General features: G+C 43.5%; 1 protein-coding gene across 4 annotated transcripts in view; it reads right to left on the reverse strand.

Annotated features, from left to right (window-relative positions):
* The window catches only part of UBE2F (ubiquitin conjugating enzyme E2 F (putative)), a 132,005-nt gene that overhangs the window by 51,675 nt on the left and 54,135 nt on the right, over positions 1-26,195 (reverse strand). For all 4 annotated transcript variants that reach the window (XM_072640591.1, XM_072640590.1, XM_072640592.1 and 1 more), the window contains exons 3-5: positions 18,890-18,919; positions 16,624-16,689; positions 3,291-3,358 (exon numbers count right to left, since the gene is read on the reverse strand). In XM_072640591.1, coding sequence (XP_072496692.1) covers positions 3,291-3,358; positions 16,624-16,689; positions 18,890-18,919 — 164 coding nt within the window. The remainder of the gene's footprint in view (positions 1-3,290; positions 3,359-16,623; positions 16,690-18,889; positions 18,920-26,195) is intronic.

Here is a 26,195-nt window from a genome sequence, read left to right on the forward strand (position 1 = left end):
TCTGATTTCTAATGGAGCATGCCACAAACATGGCATCCGTTTCACACCCAATTTCACCTTTAATTGACTTTGGTTGGTCAGGGACAAGTCCTTACTCTGTAACATTTGGTCTGGAAGCTTATGGTGAGAAGGTATGTGTACTTGGTGCAATGGAAATGGGGATGGATGGGCAGTGAGCCCAGTGAGGGGCTAGGCAGCAGGGACAGCTCCAACCCAAACACTAAGAAATTGATATTAACTTGATGGCTAGAAAGGAAAAGTAGAAAATGCTGTCTTAGGAAACTGAGGTGAAATAAGGGGAAAAGAAAGGACAGCTCTTTTTTATTTGGCCTCACTTTCCCATATAACAAATCTGGTTAAAACTACCAGCAGAGCCACATCTTTACCAACTCAGCAAGTGCATTCCTGCTTGCCTGGCTAGGTATAACCTCCAGCACAGGATTGCCTGACCTCTCTAATAGAAATTCCCAACAGATCAATCATGGGGCCCCAGTCATGTCACATGCTGTAACACATGATGTACTGGAGTTTCGTTTTTGTTATTCCGTTGTGTCTGACCCTTTGTGACCCCATGGACCATGCCAGGCCCTGCCGTCCTCCACTGTCTCTCAAAATCTGTCCAAGCTCATTCACACTGTTTCCATGATACGCTCTATCCATATCATCTTCTCTTTTTGCCTCCAGTCTTTGTATTGTACTGGTGTGAAATGCCCCAAAGAACAGAATCTGATGGGATTCCCTCTTCCTCCTTGTCAGGAGCATCTGGAATCCTGGCAGGAGCTGACAGGCTTTTTAATACCCAGGGGCTCAAGGGAGGCAGGATTTCTGGAGAGGAGGGGGCTCTCCAGACGCAGAGGTAAAGGCATTCAAAAGCAGGCCTCTACTTCTCCTTGTATTGGCCATATGCCACAAGTAGTCACTTTTCGATCAGGAGTCCCTGAAGCCCACCCTCACTAACAGATGTTAGGTGAGGCACAGAATAAGAGATGGGGGATCTCTAATCAAAATTTTGATGCAAGTCACAGTAGAAATTTTGCCTGAAGTTCATCTTGGCATCTGGTTTTGACCCCTATACTTTGGGTCTCTCTGGGTCCTCTGCTTCCTTTTCATTACACACACTTCCATACACCAAGGTACCCTTTAGCTATCAAAAATTCATCACAGTCTATCTTCCCACATGGATACAGCTCATAGCCAACAGCACGAAGAGGTGACCTTTTATAACATCCCTACAGATGCACATTTCCATAATGACTATTCAAATTTTTTAAGCTAAAAATTCTCTTTTGATAGAGAAAACTTCACATAGAACCTTTGATCTGGCTTGGTTCACAATTCTCATTCACTTGGGAACTGTGGAACAGAAGAAATTATAATTGAGCATACCAGGCTATAAAAAGACTTCTGCCAGAAATATTGCCAATAAACACAGTCGGGAGAGTCTATGATCTATCCTTGCTTCCATTTGCTTAAGGGGTTTTAAAGATGTCATTGCCTTGACTTCAATCCTAACGTCCTCAAATACTAAAGACACAGCAAACTTCAGAGGTATCAGCAAGTCAGGGAAAAGAGCTTTGCTTCCCACTGCTATGTCAAAGGAAAGTGTTCATAAGGAGCTTGGAATGCAATCTGTAACAGCTCACAGTGTTAAGGTGGGAAGGAGAGAAAAGAAGGGGCGAAGGGAAAAGAAGTGTAAGTAGGGAGTGATGGACTATAGAAAGGCTTGGGGCTAATCTCTCACCTTTTACCCTGAACTGAAACAGTGAGATTTCACAATACAAAACAAAAAAGTCTCAAGAGAAATATACTGTATGATGTCAGTTATGAAGAGACAAACCTCCACCTCAACAGGTTTGGCTTCAACAAAGAAAAAGAAAAGGATGCTAATTTCTCCACTTTGGGATTAGATAGAATGACCCGATGGCACCAGGACATCATGTGGAGCCAGCTGATGTGTTCGTGACTGAGAACACAGAAATAAGGTCAAAGGGCACAATGATTGTTTGGATGAGCAGGGAACAGGAAGCCCCAGTGCAGAAGAGCAGAAGGAGCACTTGCATGTGGAGTCAGAAGCATTTGGCCCAAACACTAGCTCTTCTACTTACACCCTATATAACCCTGGTCAAGTCCTTTGGGTGGTCCTCCAGACCAGAGGACCCGTAGATATGGCTTTCTGTGGCCTCAGTTTCCTATTCTATAATATGAGGAGACCAGTTTCAGCTTCCTCCCAGTTCAGTGTCTCTGCTTCTAATGATCAGAATAAGTATCTCCCCCCAAAAGGCAGTTTCATGCTCAAATACAGCTTTAAGCAACTTTGCTTTGTCAGGAATGAGGCCTTATTTTCCTCACTGACCCATTCTAACATTTGGTCTGGAAGCCCACCGTAGAGAGGGCATGTGTACCCTGTGCAGTTGGAAGTGGAGGTGGGCGGTGAGCCCTGGGAGGGCTGGGCAGTGGGGAAAGCTCCAGCCTGCATACTGAGACGTTTATCTCAACTTAATGGCTAGAAAAAAGTAGAAAATGTTGCCTTAGGGAACTGAAATGAAATAAAGGGAAAAGAAAGGATATGATGTCATGGGATCCTGCAAAAGAAAAGAAGAGAGACCTCACTGGAAGGACAAGAGGCCCAGACTACTGAAGGCCAAGGTCTTTACATTTCATGTGATTAGGGGAGTTTGGCAGAAGTCCACTGACTTGCAATACAGAGATGGAAAGAGATTATTTGGGGACTTCATCTTTTGTTACAATTTTCTGGAACTGTTAATTTTTTCTGTTTTTGCTATATTGGAGATTTTTACATAATGATCAGATGCATATTAATAACCTCTATAACTAACACCCATCCCCATATCCCTTTCCTCTGACTGTTCAAGCAGGATGTCCTCCTTTGGAAAGCCTTTCACTGGGAGGAGGAAAAGGCTAGGTGATACCAGATTTCTGACCCCATTTCAGGTCTAATTTATCCCTAATCATCAGAGCATGACTAAGTAGGCCCTGTGCAAAGACACTGTCACTGCAGGCTGTATTCAGAGATGAGCAAGCTGTCAGGAGCAATTCAAACCTGCATAATCACATTGAAATGGTCACAGAAACAAACCAGGGGCTGGCCACTCCTGGACACCAGAGACTCAGCCCTGGGGCCTCTTCCTCCCTCATCCACCATCCAGCAAAGTCATGTCATAGTATCATGGGGAGTAGGAAAAACAAAGTAGGAGGGGATAGTAGCCAGGGTCTCAAATACACAAAAATCCAAGAAAACAAGCAAGCAGATCAAGATGCCGACTACTCACCACCATGTTGTAAGCATCAGGGACTTCTATCTCAAACTGAAATTTTCCACCCTGGTAGTGACCCTCATCTATCAGAAAACACACACAAAGAAAAGAAAAAGAAACCTTTAAAAATGAAACAAAAAACAAATACCACATTAGGGTAAGGAGGAGAAAATGAATAATGTTTTGAAAGAACTACACTAGAAAGTTAGGCATTAGAAAAAGGGCAAGAGTTATAACCTAATTTTATTTGAATAAATCTGGCTAAAATTATTTCCTCACCAACTTTCAATGATAAATTAAGAACATAAGCACTCAGAAAATACTCAGAAGACTGAGTTGTATGGCTGTGGTCAAGACGGGAGCACCTGGGTGTGTTTTCTCATCTTCAAAATGGGCACTGATTTGGCTCAGGCACACATCCTTTGTGAAACCTTCCCTGATAGCTCCCCCCAGATCCAAGTTCTTGAACACTTTGCTTGGTTGTCTCTGCCCTTTCCTGGTGCTCTCCTTTGCCCCTATCTCACCCTAGCCCACATTTTATATGTGTTTGTCATACTGCTGCTTGTAGAGTGTAAACTCTTGAGGACAGGCAATGCAATTCGTTCTCTTTTATCTCCAGCACCTAGTCCAGGGGCTTAATGTTTGCTGATGGATCAACGAACAGACACCATCTATGGACACTTCCTCCAGTTCTAACAGTCACGATTCTCTTACATGAGAAATGATAACTTCTTCTTGCTCCAAATTTAAGTTAACCCCCTTTCAGCTTTTCCCTTATTCCCCACATCTGAGAATTCTATCTCTACACCTGGAGCAGGACCTTCTGCTGGGAGCATTTGTAACAGTTTCAGCACTGGGTTGTTACTACACCCTCTGACAATGGCTGACACTGTCTGGGACATGACATTCAAAACTGAAATTATTTTTCACTTGAAGACTCATCAGAGCAAACAGGTTGACTGCTAATCACATGAATTCTGTAATTTGAAAATGTGTACATCACCTTTAGACCAAATGAAGGGCTCTCCCCCATCCATATTTATAATCTTGGCAAAGTAGCAGAGGTTTTATCTTTTGTTTTCATTCAAATCTCTTTTCTTCAGTTCTAACACATCAATTGCCATCCAGTTCCCTCTCCATGATGTGCTTCTGCTTAGATACCTTCTACCCTGGGCTCTCTGGTGGCCCTAACGCCCAGACCACAGCAGCAGGGGGCCAAGAAGACTTTCGAAGAGACACGTCCAAAGGCATGTAAGAAATAAACAAGCTTTGCACACTGGTTTTCACGGGAACATTGTGCTGGATAAAAGGTGACTTTTTTGACTCGATCCTCTTGGCTGACCCCTGGGGAAGGCCAAGGCTGTTGGCCTCTCTATGTGACCCTTGTTGTCTTCTTTCTGCTCCCTGGTTTTTCCCTCCTTTTCTACTGAGTATGAGCACACGTCCCTTGCTCACAAAGCCACCTTTCAGACACATAATTTAAACTCCCGTTTCTCCACAAGCTAAGGGTGGCTCCCAAGTCGCAGTCAGAACACCTGAAATGGTCTCTATCTTTTGGATTCAAAGGTGATAATCCACAGTACTACCCCCCCCCCCCCCGCCCCAGGCAAGTACTGTATTGGTGGTGCTATGTTCACTACCTAAACTTCGAAGGCATAGGAAGCTGCCTCCCTGCTCGCCTCCTCCTCTCACACACAAGGTAATCAATTCTGATTTTGCAAACAAACATTTTTCCTTTCTCTTGCTCAACATTTCCTGGCTTAACAATGTTGCTTTGAAACTTGGAAAGGGCAAAAACCTTTGTGAACACACTCTTCCAGGACATGTGGTGAGTCTGTTATTCCTTAAGTCATACAAGTTACTCTCTCCCAAATCTGAAACCTGCTTCTCACTTTACTCATGCACACACGTCCACATGGTCACCAGGTCTAATGGCAGACAATCCAGTGAGAAATCAGTGTCTCAGATTCCAGAAATAGAGACCATTCAAAAGACCACTGGGCTAAAGAATGGAAAGCCTTCGTTTCAGACATAGTTTTACCACTACATCTTGGCATGACTTTAGGAAGTCTGGGTCGAACATTTTTCACTTGACAATCTGAACCATGGAGACCAGTCTACTCCCACTCATGTGGGCCAGCTCTTCAATATCCCAAAGAGCCCCACCCATTATGGGGCCATCTTTCCTGCTTCCTGGTGAAGAAGAAAGGGGCATCAACAAACAATAATGACAAAAAAGAGGAAGAGTGGCATCATTTTGTAACTCCTGTCCAAACACCGTGTTGGTTGTTGCAAACATTCTTTGCTTGAACGGTAACAGTGTCACCTCCAAGTACCATCAAAAAGCAAAATTAGACAAGCAGACCCCAGATAAGTCTCTGTCGGGAACCTCCCTGAATGCACAGTGACTCAGAATGCCAAGAATGCTGAGGTTCTGAGGCTGGGACAAAGGCTTCCAGCAGCCAGGCCATCAAGATCAAGGGAGGCAGGACTTTGAGAGGTGTGGGGAAAGCTAGCCCGTTGTGTCCTGTCTTCCAATTGGCTCCTTGTTCCAAATCAGAGGCTTCCTTAACATGGGATCCGTGAACTTGTTCTAAAAATATTTTGCTACCTGTATTTCAGCCTGGTTCGTTTCCTTTGTATTTCTCTGTATTTTATTTCATGCATCTGAACACTCTCTCCTGAGAAGGGGTGCACAGGCTTCAGCAGACTATCAAAGGGGTCCATGATACAAAAAAAGTTTAAGAACTGCTACTCTAAGATGACTGCAGGCAATCATGGCAATATAAGCCCAAGAGAGTTAAGGGATAGACTGCAGGGGACACGATACATGAAAGCAGCTCACAACAGTCTCACGAAATACACAGTATTTTTATTACAATGGAACCTAGGGATCAGACTCCACTCTTCTCTTTCACCCCCTCCCCCACCTCCAATCCGTGGTCAAGTCCTTCCCTGCTAACATCTCTCCAATATTCCCCTTCTCTCCTCTGACTGCTGCCACCACCATGGTGTAGGCCCTGGCCTGGGGGTCTGACAGCCTCAGGTCTCTCTCCACTCCAATCCATCCTCCCCTCAGCTATCAAATCAGTTGTAAAGCCCAGGTTTGACCACATCACACCCCACCTCAAAATGAACAAAAACAAACTTAAACTTTGGTGGCTCTCTACTGCCTCTAGGGTCAGATACAATATCCTGTTTGGCATTCGAAGCCCTTTGTGACCCACTCCATCTTACCTTCCTACTTCTTACACCTTACTCCTCTCCAAGAACTCTGTGATCCAGAGGCACTGTGGGCACTCTCATTGGCTGGCTGGTCCCATCCCTGGAACCCTCACCCTCCTCAAGACCGCCTAGTTTCCATCAAGTCTGCTAAAATCTCATCTTTTGTAAGAAGGATTGGCTGGTCCTTTTTAATTCTGCCTCCTTCCTTCTGAGCTAACCTCAGTCCAGCCTATGGATGTTCTATGCAGCTTACCCCCAGCAGACCATGAGCTCCCTGAGAACAACAACAGTTTGTCTTTTGCCTCTTTGTAGCTCTGATGCTTAGCACAGCGCCTGGCACATAGTAGGTGCTCACAAGTCTAGCTAACCGGCTTTTGCCCAGTGTCACACACCCAACTGGCCAGGCTAGAACACTACTTATTTCAGCTGCTTTATTGAATGAGTGCCATGTGGTCAGGGTCTGGGCTGGGGGAAGAAGAGAAGACTGACATCCAGTATTTGGAGAGAGTGTCAAAGATGGTGGGCTCAAGTCCAAAGAGATCTGAATGGTTAAGAGAAGCAACAAAACGTGGTGGCCACGCTAAGAATTTATCCACAGTACAAGAGTCCTGGGTCACGCAGATCTGATGCAGGGATCTGCTTTTTCTTTGTAGCCCTTGAACTTAGCCAGTGACTGGCACATATTAAGAACTTAATACCAGTTGACTTGGGACAATGAGAAAAATGAGAGTCCAGAGAGAAGGCTGCTGTGACAATCTTAAGAAATAGTGAGGGTCTAGACCCAAGGGAATGAGTGGGAAGAGAAGATGAGGCATTCCAAGACCAAAGTGAGCAGACACAAATGGCCGTCTCCCCTGTGACTCCTGGGTAATCACGACTCTGTTCCCAACATGGCCACACAGTCCTAGGGGTCACTTCTTACTACCCAGCAGTCTGCCTCATGCTCCACATAGCTGATCCCACTCCCTAGCTCTTCTGCCATCCTCTCAAACTTCTTGAGGATAGGGACTATCATTTCCCATCATTGGATCTCAGCAATTTGGTACACAAAACAGGAACATTGATCCTAGAGCCCACTCAATCATACTGTGCCTTAAGCGGCTCAGTATTAAAATGTAGCCTCACAAACATGCTTAACAGTAGCAATGGCCACAAAAACAGATAAAGGAAAATCTATCTGAGGAGCTAAGAGATCTATGCTGTTACCTTTTAACATATTCCCACCAGAGAAATTAGGCAACTTCAGGCACAAATAGGATGTCCCTTATTTGCCACATCACTGGCATGGGCTCCTTATTCTCACTCCAATTCTCTCTTGAAATCCCAGTCTGAGGGGCAGAGCCAAGATGGTGGAGTAGAAAGATGCACATACTACAGCTCTTCCCCCACAGCCCATAAAATACCTGTAAAAAACGACTCTCAACAAATTCTAGAGCAGCAGAAACCACAGAATGACAGAGTGAAAGAGATCTCCAGCCAAAGGTAACCTGGAAGGCCAACAGGAAAGATCTATCCCACAGGACATGGAGTGGAGCTCAGCCTTGGCTGCACAGCACCAGGAGGAACAGGACCAGAATGGTCTCTGGGACACAATCCCCAGCAGGGAGGGTCTCAGATCCCTCAACCCACAAGCACCAAAGAAAGCTTCAAAGGTCAGTGATAGGGCTTTCCCAGCTGGGTGAGAGGGAAGCAGCATCCCACCCCCCCCCCAGCACAGGCCCCAGGTGGCAGCAGTGGTAGCAGCAGAGGCAGCATCCATCTGTGAAGCACTGTGCCTAAAGCCCTTGGGGGAATTGAGCAGCTGATCTGAACCTCAGCCCTGTACTGTCCTGGGTGAGGAGGGGTACTAGGACCCTCCTCTTGACAAAGGATTCAGAAATCAAGTAATTGGCTTGGAAAATGCCCCAAAAAGGAAAAAAAAATAAGACCATAGAAAGTTACTTTCTTGGTGAACAGGTATTTCCTTCCATCCTTTCATATGAGGAAGAACAATGCATACTGTCAGAGGAAGTCAAGGCTTCTGTATCCAGTACCTCCAAAATGAATATGCAATGGGCTCAGGCCATCGAACAGCTTGAAAAGTGAGTCAACAGCTTGCTAAAGGACACCCAAAAAAAATGCTGAAGAAAATAACACCTTTAAAAATAGGCTAACTCAATTGGAAAAAGAGGTCCAAAAAGCCAATGAGGAGAAGAAGGCTTTAAAAAGCAGAATCAGCCAAATGGAAAAGGAGGTTCAAAAGCTCACTGAAGAAAAGTTCTTTAAAAATGAGAGTGGAGGGAAGCCAATGACTATATGATAAACCAAGAAATTACAAAACAAAACCCCAAAAATGAAAAAATAGAAGATAATGTGAAATATCTCACTGGAGAAATAACTGACCTGGAAAATAGGTCAGGAGAGACAATTTTAAAATTATGAGACTACCTGAAAGCCATGATCAAAAAAAAAAGCCTAGACATTATGTTTCATGAAATTATCAAGGAACACTGCCCTGATATTCTAGAACCAGAGGGTAAAATAAATATTGAAAGAATCCACCAATCACCTCCTCAAAGAGACCCAAAAAGAGAAACTCCGAGGAACATTGTGGCCAAATTTCAGAGTTCCCAAGTCAAGGAGAAAATATTGTAAGCAGCTAGAAAGAAGCAATTTGAGTATTGTGGAAATACAATCAGGATAACACAGGATCTGGCAGCTTCTACATTAAGGGATGAAAGGGCTTGGAATAGGATATTCCAGAAGTCAAAGTAACTGGGATTAAAACCAAGAATCACCTACTCAGCAAAACTGAGTATAATACTTCAAGGGAAAAAATGGTCATTCAATGATATAGACAACTTTCAAGCATTCTTGATGAAAAGACCAGAACTGAACAGAAAATTTGACTTTCAAACACAAGAATCAAGAGAAGCATGAAAAGGTAAAAAGGAAATAGAAATCATAAAGGACTTTCTAAAGCTGAACTATTTATATTCCTACATGGAAAGATAATATTTGTAACTCTTGAGACTTTTCTCAGTATTTGGATAGGTGGAGGGATTATACACACACACATAGACAGACAGCACAGGTTGAATTGAATCAGAAGGGATCATATTTATAAAAAAATAAAATTAAAAGGTGAGAGGGGAATATATTGGGAGGAGAAAGGGAGAAATGGAATGGGGCAAATTATCTCTCATAGAAGAGGCAAGAAAAAGCTTTTTCAATGGAGGGGAAAAGGGAGGAGGTGAGAGGGAAAAAGTGAAGCTTACTCTCTTCATATTTGGCTTAAGGAGGGAATAATATGCTCACTCAATTTGGTATGAAAATCTATCTTACACTGCAGGAAAGTAGAGGAGAAGGGGACAAGTGGGGAGAGGGGGATGATAGAAGGGAGGGCAAATGAGAGAAGGGAGTAAACAGAAGTAAACACTTTTGGGGAGGGATAAGGTCAAATGAGAAAATAGAATAAATGGAGGCCAGGGTAGGATGGAGGGAAATACAGTTAGTTTTTCACAACATGACTATTATGGAAGTCTTTTGCAAAATGACACATATATAGCCTCTATTGAATTGCTTGCCTTCTCAGTGGGGATGGGTGGGGAGGGAGGAAGGGAGAGAAGTTGGAATTCAAAGTATTAGAAACAAATGGTGAGAACTGTTATTGCATATAACTGGAAAATTACAAATACAGGTAATGGGGTATAGAAATCTATCTATCTTGTCCTACAAGAAAAGAGAGAAGATGGGGATAAGGAAAGGGTGGGGTGTGATAGAAGGGAGGGCACGTTGAGGGAAGGGGTAATCAGAATGCAAGGTGTTATGGGGTGGGGGGAGGAGAGAGATGGGGAGAAAAATTGGAACTCAAAATTTGTGGAAATGAATGTCATAATCTAAAAATTACAAAAAATTTTTTAAAAATCTAAAAAAAATCCCAGTCTGAGAACAATCAGCTAAACAGGAGAAGACTTAAAGAATATTCAAATTTTCTCCTTATAACAGGCATATTTTTGCTTTTAATATACACAGAACTCTTTGGGGAGAAAGTAAGATTTAACATCTGGGGCTCATTATTAAATTCACCAAATTTCCTAAAATAGCCCAGGTGGATATTTCATTGAAAATTAAAAGCTTCAAATATGGAAACGTTTAATATGACTGTATGTGTATAGTCTGTATCGGGAATGCATGACATCTTGGGGAACGGAGAGGGAGAAAAATTTTGGAACTCAAAATCTTATAAAAAGGAATGTTGGAAATTAAAAAAAATTAAAAACCTTAATTAACAAGTGATTTATCTGACAAATAGTGCATTTTACTTAAAGTTTCTAATACTCAAATAAAAGGGTATTTGAAGGAAGTAATCCCCAAGACAAAATCTCTCCCCTCCAATGACACAGATCCCTTTGCCCAGTGCTGCAGGCTTCATGTGCACAATGGATGTCCCTCCAACCCAGAAGGCTCTAATTGCTTTGAGAACAGTCTGCGTGATGTCTGGATCTTACCTGTCTTTGGCTCCCCTTTGCCTGGCCTGGTGCCACATACATCACAGTTGCTTAAGAATTTTTAAAAATGCAATAATGCAGTGGGGTGTGACAAATGATTCCATGACTTAAACCTGGGCTAATCAGGGGGAAGGAGAAGGTGAGTTCATCTCTTATCACGTAGGCCCAGGGATGTTAGTGAGTGAAAGGCTGAAAGAGATGAGTCACAGCTCCACCGGGAAATCCAGGCCATCTCATTCCTACCTCCTCTTCCATCAATCTCATGCAACCAAAAACAGCAATCAAAAAAATAAGGCTAGGGCCTAGATGTGAGAGTACACAGATCTAGGCATCTCCCAGGTAAGGAAACTCCCTCTGTAATTTCAGGTCAGTACTTTCTCTGAAAATTGGAGTCTTAGAGGTTACCTAGAAAACTGAGAGATTCAGTGACTTGTCCAGGGTCACACTGCTAGAGGGTCAAAGAGGCTGGATTTGGATTTAGGGCCACCTGGCTTTGAGGCCTGTTCTCTACGCTCTATGCCAGGCTGCCTTTAATTTAAAAAAAAAAAAAGCTTCAAAATAAATCCCAATGGAGGTTTTTTTATTAAAAATATCTTTCTAAAAGAAGGTCATTGCAGCATTTTTGAAAATGCACAGGAGAAAACAGAATAAAGATCAGACAGCTTTGGAAGTAACTCTGGCTTTTGTGCTTCTTTAAAGTCATATGTTACTGAGGTCCACCGTTCTGCACATAATCCTCTTTCTTTGCTGTACCTCCCAGACAGTGGCTCCTCCAAAGCTTTCCATCCCCCCTCAAGTCTCCCACAGCCCCTGCCCTTTAAATGAGATCACAGTTCCCAAGAGCTGCTGCTCCTGGTTCCCTTCAAGTCTCAGTTAAGATTCCATTTTCTGCATGAAGCCTGTCCAGGCCCTCGGTGGTCTTTGGGGCTCCGTCTCACTGAGATTCTCTCCCAGGATCCTGTGCATGCTGGGTCTGCACAGAGCTATCCCCATTAGACTGGAAGCGCTTGGAGGGCAGGGATGATTGTTTGCCTTTCTTTGGGTCTCCAGGACTTAGCACAATGCCTGGCACACAGCAGGCACTTCATAAATACTTGCTGACTTGGAAATGCTTTGGGAGTGGAAGTGGGAGGGAGAGGCAGTCATTAAAATCAGAATTTAAAGTTGTTTTTTTTTTAATCTTTCTAAAATCAACATCACAAAAAACTGTAGAATTTAGAGCAAGCTGGGTCAGCTCCCAGGACAAATGCCCGAGGGATGTTTGTACTACACTGTTAGCAGAAAGGCTCCTGGGGGTTTATGGCATGCTGATTTTTTCAAGCTTTACATCTGTATTAGATTATTATTTATGAATTCAACTCCTCTCTCTTCTGTCTCCATGTTACTGTCCTGGCAACTTGTTTTAATTTCCCAGGATAAGAAACCTTCAGGTGCTATAAAATGTGATCTGGCTGGACATGTGCTGCCCCAGAGGCCGGCTCCAGGGAAGGAGCATCCTCCATCAACCCTTGAGGTGGGGAATCAGGGACGAAGAGGAGGCATGATGGGTTACCCTAATGGGGAAATATCTCAAACTCTGGAAGGGCTTTCAGCCACAGGACTAAGCTTCTTCATCTCTAAAATGAGGCTTGCTAGTGCCCCTGTATCACAGGGCTTGTGCTGTGGGTACCTTCTGAATTAATTTTACAGAAATGTATCATGAAAACTGGTCCAGGTGCCACCACTTTTTGTTTCAACACAGAAATGCCCACTGTGTCATTAAGGTAAGTCATTACATCCTTATGACCTCGACCCAACACTGACCCTCAAGTCACCCAAATGTCCAGATTCACTGCCAAGTCACCACCACGCATGTAAGCATCCTCTGGTGGTGAAACCCAATGCTGGGCACATGGGGCTTCCCAAAAGAGAAGGAACTTTTCTCTACCAAATCCTCAGCCTCCAATATTTGCCATGCACACACCTCTTTTAAGTATGATAACAAGACAATAATGGTGATTACTGGCACCACCACGATATCTGTGCATGTGATTTCCTGATTGTTACATAACTTAATGCAGACAAACAAGTATGGTAATACCTTAAAACACATGTGAACGTCTAACCTATGTCAAACTGTTTACCATCTCAGGAAGGGGAAAGGTGAGGGAGGGAGAAAACGTGAAACTCAAAATTTTAAAATTATTTTTATTTACTATTTTATTTTTTCCCAGTCACCTGTAAAACCATTTTTAACATTCTTCTTAACACTTACTCGAAAATCTTTTAGATAAACGTTAAAAACTGTTTTTATATGTAATTAGGAAAAACAAGATATTATTTAAAAAAAAGAAAACACACGTGAAACATTTTGCAAACCTCATAACTATACATATATCCATAATATGTTCTTATTATCATGGTGGCCATCCAGAACAGCTCTGGACATTGTACTGATATGGGCCTCTGAACAGTCAGTGGTTACCATAAAGGCAGCTAAATGGCACAAAATGGGGATGATAATCAGAGCATCTCCCTGCCAGGGTTGTGTGGATCCAATAAGATATGAACAAGGTTTTGCAAACCTTAAAGAGTCATCCAAACACCAGCTATAAAGCTTATACATCTGACTTTTCTGTGGAGGGGTGGCTATCTCAGGCCATGTGACTGGGTGTAGAGTATGGATCAGAACAAGTCCGTGCACCCCAGTAACTGGTGATGGCCAACAGAAGGAAGAGGCAGAGGTGGTACGAGTCTAGGGACATGGAAATTGGGGGCCAACCACACCCCCCTTACTGACACCTACAAGGCAGGCACATCACTGGTGGCAGCCTGAAGAGAAGCATTTCAATACACTTGGTACGGTGAGGCAGAAGCACTCAGTCACTTGGGAAGAGAAGCCAAGAGGATAAGAACGAACATAAAGGGTGTGGCTACAGAAAAGACCACGTTTGAGTCATTTGGAAAGGCCCCTCCTGTGGCACATGTGGCTCATGGGAGTCAAGGAAGGGTCGTCTCTACCTAGCAGGCTGGGAGCTAGGTGCAGAGGACTGCCCTAAGTGGTCTCAAACTGCAGAACCAGGAGAATCCTAACCCAGGAGAGAGAAAAATGCATGATTGTTCAAAATTATTTTCAATCTATTTTTATAGAAATGAAGGTTTCTCTGTTCTAGGATTTGCTTGTGCAGTGGTAGCCTCGGACAAACTAATCACAGCCACAAACCGAGAAAGAGCCTAGAAGGCCGAGTTGTCATCAGATCTGTGAGCTGCTGTTTGTACATTTTGGTTCTGGGGAACTTTTCACTTGCCCATCATATATTACAAACAAGCCCTACAAGCTTGGGGACAGCCCTTCTCCCTCCAGCCCAGCCTGGAAGTCCCCAGTGAAAGGGGAGCAGAGGCAAGAGCAACATTTTACACCAATGTGGGAGACTGGCACCAAACCCATCCCCAGGAGCACCAATAACGAAGGACACTACAGGTGTGACACTGGCACCTGAAAGCTGAAGAAGCAGAGGAAGGTCCCTTGAGGGAGGGTTTAGAAGACATAGATGATAGGATACAAAAAAAAGGGAAAGGCCACAGTCTAACCCAAAAGCAAGACTAGGTTGAGAGCTAGAAGGGACCTTGGAGATCATCCAACCTACCCCCTCATGTTACAGAGGAGGAAAGTGAGACCCAGAGGGGCCACCAAGTCCCCAAGTGAGGTCCTGTGAGACAGGACACCTGGGCTAGGTTCTACAATGCAAAAGATGAGGAAGAAGGCAGCTAAGAAGCATCTGCAAAAAGAAAGAGAGACCACAAAGAGTGGGCAGATTCATCACGGTCAGGCTGGGCTGGTCCAAGTGGCAGTGATGGGGGAAAAGGGCAGAGGACAAATCTGAGATCCAAGAAATCAGAACGGAAAGAACTTGGTGACAAGTCCAATAAGAGATGAAGGCAAGGGGCGAATGACTCCGGACCTCCTGCCAATTCTTAAGAACAATGTCCTTCATTAAGGACACACTGAGAGGAAAGTGGGAGTCAGCACACCCAGGAGAGACGCCTTCCCACCAAACTGACTGATTTAAACAATGCATTCTACCCTTGTGTTCTGGGGCTCTCACAATACCTGGGTGACCTTGAACCTGAGTGTTCTCTGCAGAATTAGGGCACCAGACTGGATGACCTCTAAGGTCCCTTCCTGCTTGATGCCAGAGAGTCAAGTAATGCTGTGTTTGGTTCGTCTGTGCTCTGGTCAGCCAACGCCTCCTAGCCCAGCCCAGGTACTGTTCCCTCCTCACCCTACTCTTCTCTCCCCCCCACAAAAGTGGATGTTCCTTCAGAGCATCTCCCCAAAGCCTGAGCAGTGAGGCCTCAGAATGTAGTAGAATGAAACCAGCTCTAGGAAGGATCCATGAGGCTGATGGGCTAGGTGACCCTGGTCAAGGCACTTAAACTCTTCTAGCCTCAGTTTCTACATCTGAGAAATGCAGATGATAACTGTACTGCCCACCATGCAGGGCTAACACAAGAACTAAATGAGCTAATGTGCATAAAGTGCTTTGTAAACTGAAAAGCCACCTATAATCAAATATCGCCATCAGTCCATGTTTCCACCATCCATTGATTTTTCAGCTAGCTAAGTGGCTATCAGTGGTTCTCTCCTCCCTTCACCCCCACCCCCAAACTGCTGTAATCCTCCCAAAGATGTAACTGGGAGAATCGGAGGTTGGGAATCTTCCCCTAAAATTGTACTGTTATGCTTACTTTGAGGGAGAATGAAAAGAAACAAGTGATTCTGTGTTGGGCTTGTGCTGGGCCAAGGAGAGGGAACAACTTTGCTTCCTCCCCAATTCGTTATCTCGCGCCCAACTCCTAAAGCCCAGGTCTGGACCCTGTCTGGCCGTCCACTAGCCCTCCATCCATCTTAGCTATGTCCATTTCAAGACAAGCCTGGCTCCTAGGACACAGAGGCAGGATGACTCATCAATCAGACACCTGTGGGATAGTCCCTGCTGGAGAAGGGAAGGCACAGCTGAGTCCCTTCCAGCCCCTACCTGACTAAGGGGTCTTCAAAGTCTCCTGTTCCCATCCTGAGCTAATCCCAGAAAACCCTACAATCCCAGAAATCATACAATTTATGTCAACTGCTTAATGTTTATATCTAACTTCTTTGCAGCACAATAATGATAATCGATCATTAAGAATCACATGAATTTATGTTGTAAATTTTGTCTGATTACTTCAAAAATTCTATTTGCTACAACCAGCTTTAGTCATTTGTTAGCCACACACCATATTCACTCATGAACAGTGTTTAAAAGCAGAAGAAAACATTGTCAATGAGGGAGCAAAAAAAATCACACCAAAAGCTGATTCAAATTGATAAACTTCACTGCAAAAAGTAATGATAATTGAAAACTAGAAGAGGTTTTTTTTTTAAAGTCTAAAGGTTTTAAAAAGAGGAAATTCTCTTTCCTTTCTAAACATTCTCCTATACATATGTCCTCCTCTGATGCCCACCATGACCTGGCAGGGACCCTGGATTCTCCAGCTCTAGAGGCTGTGAGAAGCTGGAAGGATCTCATATACACACAAAGAGGGGGTTTGGAGAAGGGAGGGCCCCACTGATAACCCCACACATGGATCTACAAATTATCTAAAAACATTACCTGGGCTGACTGTTAGCTGAAAGTAGTGAAGCTTGTTTGGATCAGGAAAATTCACTTTACATGTACCTACAAAAGAAAACAATCATGAGGAAAGTGTGACAGTCAGAGAGAAGACAGACAGCATGGTGGGGGCTGTGACCCATAGTCACATGGCTCGTGGCCACGACTGACTGATGGCACTCAGCATGCCACAGGTTCCACAGCAGGGTGCCAGGCAGACTCCAAGTCATACTGTGTCCTGGCCACAATAAAGGCTCCAGTTGGAAAAATCAATAAACATTTATTAAGCACCTATTATGTGCCAGGCACCATGCTGTTACTTGCAAATGAAGAGGAGGAGAATCAGTGTCCTCTGGGGTCACCTCTTCCAAAGAGAACTGCACAACAAAAGGCACAAGAATGAAGATCAAAGGAAAGGAGCAGTACTGGGCATTGTCTTCTAAAAGTAATCTAAAGCCCTTGAGATAGAAGTAACTCTCTCACTTGGTTTCATTTTACATATCAGCACTAGTACCTCACTGAATGTGCCAGGATCGAGATCATTCTTGTATTTCTTCGTAACTTTTTAAATAAGAATAAGCAGAAGGAAATCCAACTATGGGACATATAGTTAGCTGAGTTAGGCATACACATAAAAATACTTGAGAGAGCATTTCCTTGTGGGGGGATTTTAACGATAGTAAATCTTCCTCAACACCTTGAATACCATTTAGCAGATGGGATTTGTCACCGAGATAAATATTGATTCAAGAGAGGAGCAGCATGTACTGAAAGGTGAGCTAATCATCCTTGACTTCAATAGCTCAGCTGGCATCTGGCTGGCAATGCACGGACATGAAGATGTTGACAGCTCCAGGACAGCTTCTGAAATGCATGAAGGACGCTTCTACTTGTGAACAAATAGTTCACGACCAAGTAGCTGGCAGTGTCATCTCCCTCAATGTGCCTATGGACACAGGAAGGTCCCACTGGCCACCCTATTGATGGACAACCCATTTCATGTGACTGTTTCTATATGTGGTGCCTGAAGTTCACATGTTTTAATGCATACATGAAAACAGATTATGTAAGCTGCTGGAAATGAACAAAACAAGTGCCCTGAGGATCCACAAAACAGAGGCCCTGAGTTGTTTAAAATACTTCCAAAGGACTGGACCTTTCAGCAGGCCTCTGGTCTTACTCCTGGCTCTCTGTGCATAGTGCCTGCTCACTCTATAGCTCGCAGCCTGCCACGTCAGGCCCAGAACTCCCATGGCAGGGCCTGCTTCCAAAGCCCAAAGTAGTTCCACACCACAGTGACATGTGGCATTGAAAGAGGACTGGAGAGTATAGGAATAGAAAACCAAAGTGGTTTGCTTCCCACTTTGTCTTATTCATGAACTTACTTTTCTCTAGGCCTGAATGACACTTTTCTCTACAGTTTCATCTGTCAGTCTGCTAACACACTTTCAGGGATGGTTTTAGGTTACAGAATCATGGGATCCAGAACTTATTCAAGGGTCAAAAAGAGTTTCTCCTCCACCAGCTGATCCATCTGAAAAGGGGGACGAGACTTGGCCAGGCATGCTCACTGCCAATACTTCTCTACCAACAGTGTTAGCAAAAAGTGAAACCAACACTTGCTTTTGTGGGATCTGTGGAAAGATTTTTAAACTCATGACAAAAGTGTCATTTGGCACTTTGTGTTCTGCCCTGGATTGAGCCATCAAGACTCTGATCAGCAAACAATACTTTGGTAAAACTGCCTCTGTTCCTTTTCAGTGTTGGGTGTGGTGTTTTGTGGAGATGGAGAAGAGGGATTATGTGAGGCAAGGTAGAAACTCATCCATCTCCACTGATGAGGAAGGACAGCTGGGTATGCTTTTCAATAGTAAGGCTATCAAATCAAACCTTGTTTCAATGAAAAGACTGTTTTGATTTTTTCCTTCTAGATTACCAAATAAAGTTGAGCTAAAGCTACAATCCTATAAACTAAAACAAATATGAAACACATTCTCAGCTTCACCAGTGAAGAAAAAGTGATGGATAACTGTGATCTTTCTGAGATAATACATGTGTGTATTCTATGCCTAACAAGATCACTATTGTTGATAGAAAATGGAGTGGGTGGGGAGGGGGGATTCTCTCTGATAATGAAAAATCAGAAGCCAAAATAAAGGTAGAAACAGGTAATGGGTGGGCTTCCTGCAAGGTTACAAGACACAGCGCCTCTCCACAGAGTCACTGTGGACCGCAGAGACTCTGTCATGGCCAGCTTGGTACTTACAAGGTAAATTGGCTTCAAGTTCTGCAACCTCTGTAGAAAACAAAAAGACTCTAGTTAGTGCCAGTCAATGAATGCATTTTCAGACAAAATCTGTCCCAAACAGATAAAGGCTTCTAGAATACTGAAAAACCTCAGTCCATTAGACTAATTACAAAGAAGCTCAACTTTCACTCAATTGGTGAAAAGTCTTAACTCCAGTTTTTTAAAAGAAGCAGCAGAGAGGATGAAGCAGGCCAACGTGTTCCCTACCAATGGCCGTTCCTGAATAATGCAGTGGCCTGACGTTGCCACTATCTGACCACAAAGTGCTGACAAAGCAGATCCCACATTCCCTCAGCAATCTCTCTTAGACAACTGCATGTCACTCAGAGGCCATGAGAGAGACACAGGTTTCCAGAAGCCATGCGGATGCATTTCTACTGATATTTCTACTTATTTCCCATCAGAATACTGACGACAATGATGATGACTCACATTTATGTAGTGCCCCGGATACGTCATCCTATTTGCTAACAAAAATAATTTGTCACCAATGCCTGTCTTGTCATCTGTCCAACCAACTTGAAGAGTTTCTTGTCCCAGGTTTTAAAGAGAGTTGGGCTGAGAAGCAGAGGAGACAATTCTTTATTTTTAATCAATGGAACCTGCAGTATCCCTGATGTTGGTCACTCCTTAGTGGCACTCCTGGGTTACATGTGGGATGGGTGGTTGATGCAGCAATCTCTCTGTTCTGTGTTGCCAAGAGGAGTGAACAAAACTCAGGGCCTGGCCTGTGGATACCAAGTAAAGGAGAAGCAGGTAGTAGCCCTGAGGGAAGGGAGGGGAGAGCTCAGAATTAAGGGGTGCAGTGTGGCTGATGAGCTAGCAAAGGAGCCTCAGGAGAGGTCAGTTTTAGTAAGAGGATCAGGAAAGAGCATTGTCCCAAAAGCCCAGAGAGGAGAGACTCTACATAAGGGGGCTGGGAGGTCAGTAGTGTGCAGGTCTTAGGGTGTAGGAGCCATGAGAAGAGGCCAGTCCAGGGGGCAGCACATGCAACAGGCAGAAAAGAGAAAGAGAAAACAGCAAGGTATGCAGAGACACTTTCACTGGGCTTTGAGGTTTGCAAAACAATTTGTAATTTCCAGTAAAAAGGGTGGGAGGGATGGGAAGTGCCACAAACCTTCTGCTTCTTTTGTGGAAAATGAGGCACCAAAGAGGAGAGGGGAAACGGCCTGAAATTTTCACAGCATCAAGGAAGGGCCCAATGCCCACATCCATCATAAAATTCCCTGTATAAACACATCCCTCAAATGTCCCTAGTGGCCAAGGATGGGATCTATTGCAGCTGGTGGCATAGTGAGTAGAGCACTGGGCCTGGAGGCAGGAAGACTGGAACTGTAAATCCAGCCTCAGACACTTACTTAGCTGTGTGACCCTGGGCAAATCACTCAATCTCTGCCTGCCTCAATTTCCTCATCTGAAGAATGAGGATAATAGCAGCACCACCTTCACAGGGTCGCTGTGAGGATTAAATGAGATTGTATTTGTAAAGTGTTTGGCCCAACACCTGGCACATAGTAGGCGCTAGGTAAACACTTCTCTTTTGTTGTCATTTCCAGGTATTATCTAGAATTTATTCATTAGCCCTTTTAAACTTCCTAGACAGAGTAATTCTCATGGGCAATTGAGGGAATGGGGGTAGTCTCATGCAAAAACCAGAGATACATAAAGGTTACTGAATGAGTCTGGCATATCTAAGTAGTAGGTCAACAAACATTTATTCAAGGCATACTATGTGCTAAGCACTGTGCAAAACTTTTGGGGCAACAGATAAAAAATGGAGCAAGTTTCTATAATGATCCAACTTCATCAGGAGTGAATGAGGAGCCATCACCTGGAGCCTGGGTGTGCTTTATGAAGAAGTCAAGATGGCGCTGAAGTTAACATGGGACTGGACCAACAAGTACATGCTGGGGGAGGACTCTGTGCTGGAGGAAACAATCCCATTTATTTTTCATTTCATTTTTCAATTAGCAAACATTTATTTTCCCACTCTGCCCTAATTAAAAAAAAAAGAAAAACCCTTGTGACAAATATTCATGGTCAGGTAAAAGAAATTCCCTCATTTTCCATGTGCTAAGATGGATGTCTTACTTTGTATCATGAATTAAGGGATTGTTTTTTTCACCAGATATTTAAAGGAGAAGATGCCAAAGAACAGGGGAAAAATTCATAAACATGAAGACCCTAAAAAGCGACAGAGAGAACAGTGTGGACCACTGATGTGCACACTTACCTTCTCATCTTTCTGGGAACGACCTATATGCCTACCGAGGGCATCACAGATGAGAACAAGGAAAGAGAGCACGCAGGATTTTACAAATGATGTTCTCTAGCAAGCCACATCTTTAAGGTCACATAATTGACTGAAAAATTCCAAGAATACAAGGACCTCCTTTATTGTGTGTAGATTTTAAAAGGCATCTGACTCAGTAAAGCCAAGTGGCCTTTAAAGGCTCTCTCCCAACAAGGAATCTAAGTACAAGACTAAGGCAATCGCTCCGTCACTAGGAGGATACTGCTCCAAGGTGCTGGTCTTTTTGTGGATGTCTTGCATGATGTCCAAATGAAAGAAGCAATGTCTTATCAAACAGCAATGAGATCACCCCTGGGTGCTAACAGCTAGGACAGTCTTGTGTCAACTGCACAAAGCCTTGGACTTTCATGGGACCTCGAGAGTCATGGAGACTCCTTGGAAACTTCTTTCCTTTTTATTGTAAAGATTGTAGTTCACAACACAGACATATCAAGATACAGAAAGGACAGGCTGGTCTGTTTTTAAAGAAGTAAATCTACCTTTCCAGGCTACAGACACATTATTACCCTCCATGTTCTCCATAATCCAGTCACACCAGCCTACTTACTGTCACACATTCACATACTATCTCTCTCTCCATATATATCTATATATGTCTATACAGATATATATATATGTACATACACATTTGTGTGCATATGTATATAATTTATATTATCTGTCTCTCTCCCCCTCCCCCTCTTGTGCTCTCTCCCTCTCTCCTCTGTCTCTCTCTCTGTGTCTCTGTCTCTCTCCCTGTCTGTCTCTCTCCTTCTCTCTCTCCCTCCCCACCTTTCCTTAGGTGGGGTACAAAGAGAGAACAACATTCACAAGCCAGCACCAGCCATGAGGCTCGGACTCCAAAAGCTGAGAGAGATCTCGACTCCAGCTTCTCACCTGGAAGGCTTCAGTCTGATGCCTAAAAAGGATGGGGCCAGGAATACCACTCACTCTGAACCAAGAGCTTCCCAGATGGCTGAGAAGAGCTGAATCCAGCAGTGTCTCCTCTTCCTCAGACCATCAGGGCAGTGATCTGGGAGCTATGAAAGTTTGTAGGTCTCTAGCCAGACCCTGGGATATCCCAACACTCAGGGCTCCAAGAAAGCAGCAACAGGAGCAGCCCAGACCTTCCCTCCAGAAATGTCGCAGAGCTAGATGTCCCAACATCAAGACTGAAGTCAGGAAGAACAAACCAACAAACAAAACTCCTGCCATCAAAAGTTATCATGGTAACAGAAAGGCAGAAGAGAACCACCACAACCCGGACCAGCAAAGCCCCAGAGAAACACGCCCTGGGCACAAGCCCCACTAAGACTTTTGGAAGCAATAGCGCAAGAGTTAAAAATGTTTTTGTAAATGCAAGGAAACTACTGGAGGAAAATACTGAAAAGAAATGAGAACTATGGAAGAAAGAACTGGAAAAGGAATGAATACCTAGGCATAAGAAGTACAAAAACTTGCCCAAGCTACAAAATCTCTGAAAACTGGAATGAACTGAACAGAAGCCAATCACTCCATAGGACAACAAGAAATATTAATAAGTCAAAAGCCTGAAAAAAATAGAAGAAAATGGAAGATATGTGAGCAAAAACAACTGGCCTAGAAAATAGACAGAGAAGAAAAAACTGAAGAATCACTTCACACCATGACTAAAAAAAAAAGCCTGGACATTATATTTTAAGAAATTTTTAAAGAAAAACTGCTCAGATCTCTGAGAATCAGAAAGGCAAAGCGGTAACAGAAAGAATCCACAACTTATCTCCTAAAACCAAAAACATGAAAACTCCCAGAAATATTATAGCTAAAATCCAGCACTTCCAAGTTCAAGAAAAAAGTACTGCAAGCAGCAAGAAATCAAGAATTCAAGTTGTGAAAAGCCACAGTCAAGATCACTTAGGCCTTAGCTGTCACTACTTTCAAGGAAAACAAGAAGACAATTTAGAATACAAGACACAGGCTGACATTCAAGAATTACTTACCCAGTAAAACTGAGTATAATCCTACAGAAGGAAAAAAACAGCTCATTAATTAAACAGAGGACTGCTAAACATTCCTGATGAGAAGACCAGAGCTATGTAGAAACTTTGAACTTCAAACACAAGAGTTAAAAGTGAACAATCACAAGGGACTGAACAGACTGTTTATATTCTAATATGGGAAGATGATACATGTGTCCTCTATAAATTCTGTCATCATCAGGGGTCAAAGGAGGCAATTATATAGAATGCTTGAGAACAGTTCTGTTACATCTGGACAAAGACATAAAGAGGGGAGAGAGGGGGAAGAGGAACACACCAGAGGGGGAAGGATAAGGAGGGTCAGAGGAAATTATCTCACATAATTCTTGGATGCAAGTAGATGCTTATAGAGATAAATGTTTACCAATGGTTCACAAAAAAGGAAGGGTGGTGATAGAGGAGAGGGCAGATTTTTGCTGACTGAAAAAGCTAAGTCAGCCAAGGTAGGCTCCTGACTCAGTCCCAGCATCTCAGAACTGGAAGGATCCTCCAAGGCCACATGGTCAGTCCACACTCGAATGACAATCTCCTCTAAGATATCCCTGCAGAGTCTCATCCAGTGAGAGGGAACTCCCCACTTTCTAAGGCAGGACATTCTACTTTTATGGGGCAAATGAATAGTGCAATGGCTACATAACTGGGCCCAGAGTCAGGAGGACTCGTTAAAATCCAGCCTTAGACAGTCACCAACTGGGTGACCCAGGGCCCATCACTTCCACCTCCTGTGTAAGATGGAAATAACAGCACTGACCCCACAGGGTTTGCAGATCAAGAGATAACTGAAAAATGCTTAGCACAGTGACTGGCACATAGTACGTGCACTACAAACGCTGTTATTAGAATTATTCTCTTGGACAGTTCTAATTCTTAATAACTCTTTCTTGAAAACAAACCAAGGTTTGCTGCTTTGCTGCCTTTGCCCATCGTTTCTAGCTCTGCCCTCTGGGGCCACGTGGGAAAAGGCCAATCCCTATTCTACATGACAGCCTTTTCCATGCTGGAAAACAGCCCTCACCTCCCTTCCTACTCCTCTATTCTCCAATTCTTTTGGCCTGTCCTCCCCATGGCATGAACCGGAGGCCCAGGGAAAGGCAGCATGGTACACTGGCAAGATCATTGGGTTTAGGGGAGAAGATCTGGGTTTGAATCTGAGTCCTGCCATTTAATACCTGTGTGATCTCCGGAAAGCTCCGTTTCCTCAGCCACAAAGTGAAGGGCTTGGATGGAGGACCTCCAAGGTCTCTGCTAGCTCCAACCTAGGATCCTGGCTGCCTTCATCTGGGTCACTCTCCTACTGTGCTCCCCAGAATTGAAAAGACATTCCAGATGGGGCCTGAGTAGGCCACAGGAGCTTAGAACCCTCACCCCCTTACTCCTAGATGCTTGAACTCTTTTAATGAAGCCTTTCTTGGCTACCACCTCACCCTACTGACTCATCCTGAAATGAAAGTCTACTAAAAATACCAGATTTTTTTCAAAAACTGATGCCTAATCATGCCTCCCCCATTTAGAATCCCATTTAGAATGTTTCATTCATTTGAACACTGTCTTAAAAATGCAAAGCCCCACAGAAAAAGCTCTATATAATTTTCAGTTCCTGATCCACCCTTATCTTGACTAATCTGGAAATAATAAAGTTCATAAATCTTCTTGTTATATGCAACCCCCAAAAGTCAACCACAAAGACTGATCTTCTTCTTAAGATATTCTTGGTATGGCATTTTTAACTACCTTTTGGAACACTGCTTCTCAGATACAACTATGATCTTATTCTTGAAGTATTCAACATGATCCGCAGATTTCCAGTTTTTCCATTGTCTTTAACCTCCTTCTTTACAAACTGTCCAAAATTTTCAGAATCAAAGATTCCATTTTTACTCATTATTCCATTTCAAAGTCCATCTCTTAGTCTTCTTGTCTTTGGCAGCACCATCTTGGATACACAACAAGAAGAGAGAGCCAAATTTCATCTGCTTGCCAAAGTTTTCTGAAAGGCAACCGGGGTGGGGATGGGGAGAGTTTGCACAATTTTATCAAACATCTTTCTAAGAAAATGGATCTTTTTAATTTCACAACTAAAGATAAAATCACACAGTTCATTTGAATAGCAATTGATAAATGAGATCTCAGATTATAAACTTCAAACCAATCTCTACATTGGCCTCCTAGAAGGCATTTATTTTTAGGTAAGAGTCTTGAAAAGCCCATGGTTCCAAGGTATAAATACTCTCTATGAAATACAAGTAGTATTCAATATGCCAAAGGTATCTAAAAGGCTATTTAGTTTATAATTTTCATGGGCACAACTAGCTTTGGAGAGCTTGTTAACCACAGAATCAAGACTCCAGACAGAAAGTCTTGGGAGCCCATGTGGGTGACTCTCGCCTGACACTCAGAACACAGAAAGCACTTAATAAATGCTTGCTGACTCTCAGGAAAGACTCAATCAGGCTCATTCATGTGGATCCAGCACTTGGTGGTAGAAGGTAGACATTTTTGCTGAAATATAGACATTCTTGCTAATTCTGGATACTTAAACACCAGCATGCAAACATCTCCTAAAACTGATTCTAAACAAACTGTCACACTGCACCACTGCACCAATTTTGAGACTGTGTCTCCCTATCTTGCCCAGACTATAAAACCAAGGCCACTCCAGGGCTTGATCCTATCACGGACTGGCGTAAAAGCTTTAACCTGCTCCAAATATCCCTCTTTAGGCAGCCCAGTGATCCCTCCCCACCCCCTTCCACCATTGCTGGACTTAGTGAAGCCCTCAAATAACTTATGCAACTGCAGATCAGAACTGCCAAGTACAAGGGATATGATGCCAGCCTGGGCCTACCCAGTAGCTCAGATTATCAGACTGCCATACGCCACCATGTTTGAAACACTCCATGAAATTTTAAGTAGAAGTGAAATATTAGCTTCTCAGGACCATGTCTACAGGAAC

The sequence above is a fragment of the Notamacropus eugenii genome, chromosome 2 (genome assembly GCF_028372415.1).
Source record: "Notamacropus eugenii isolate mMacEug1 chromosome 2, mMacEug1.pri_v2, whole genome shotgun sequence".
Taxonomy (NCBI): domain Eukaryota; kingdom Metazoa; phylum Chordata; class Mammalia; order Diprotodontia; family Macropodidae; genus Notamacropus; species Notamacropus eugenii.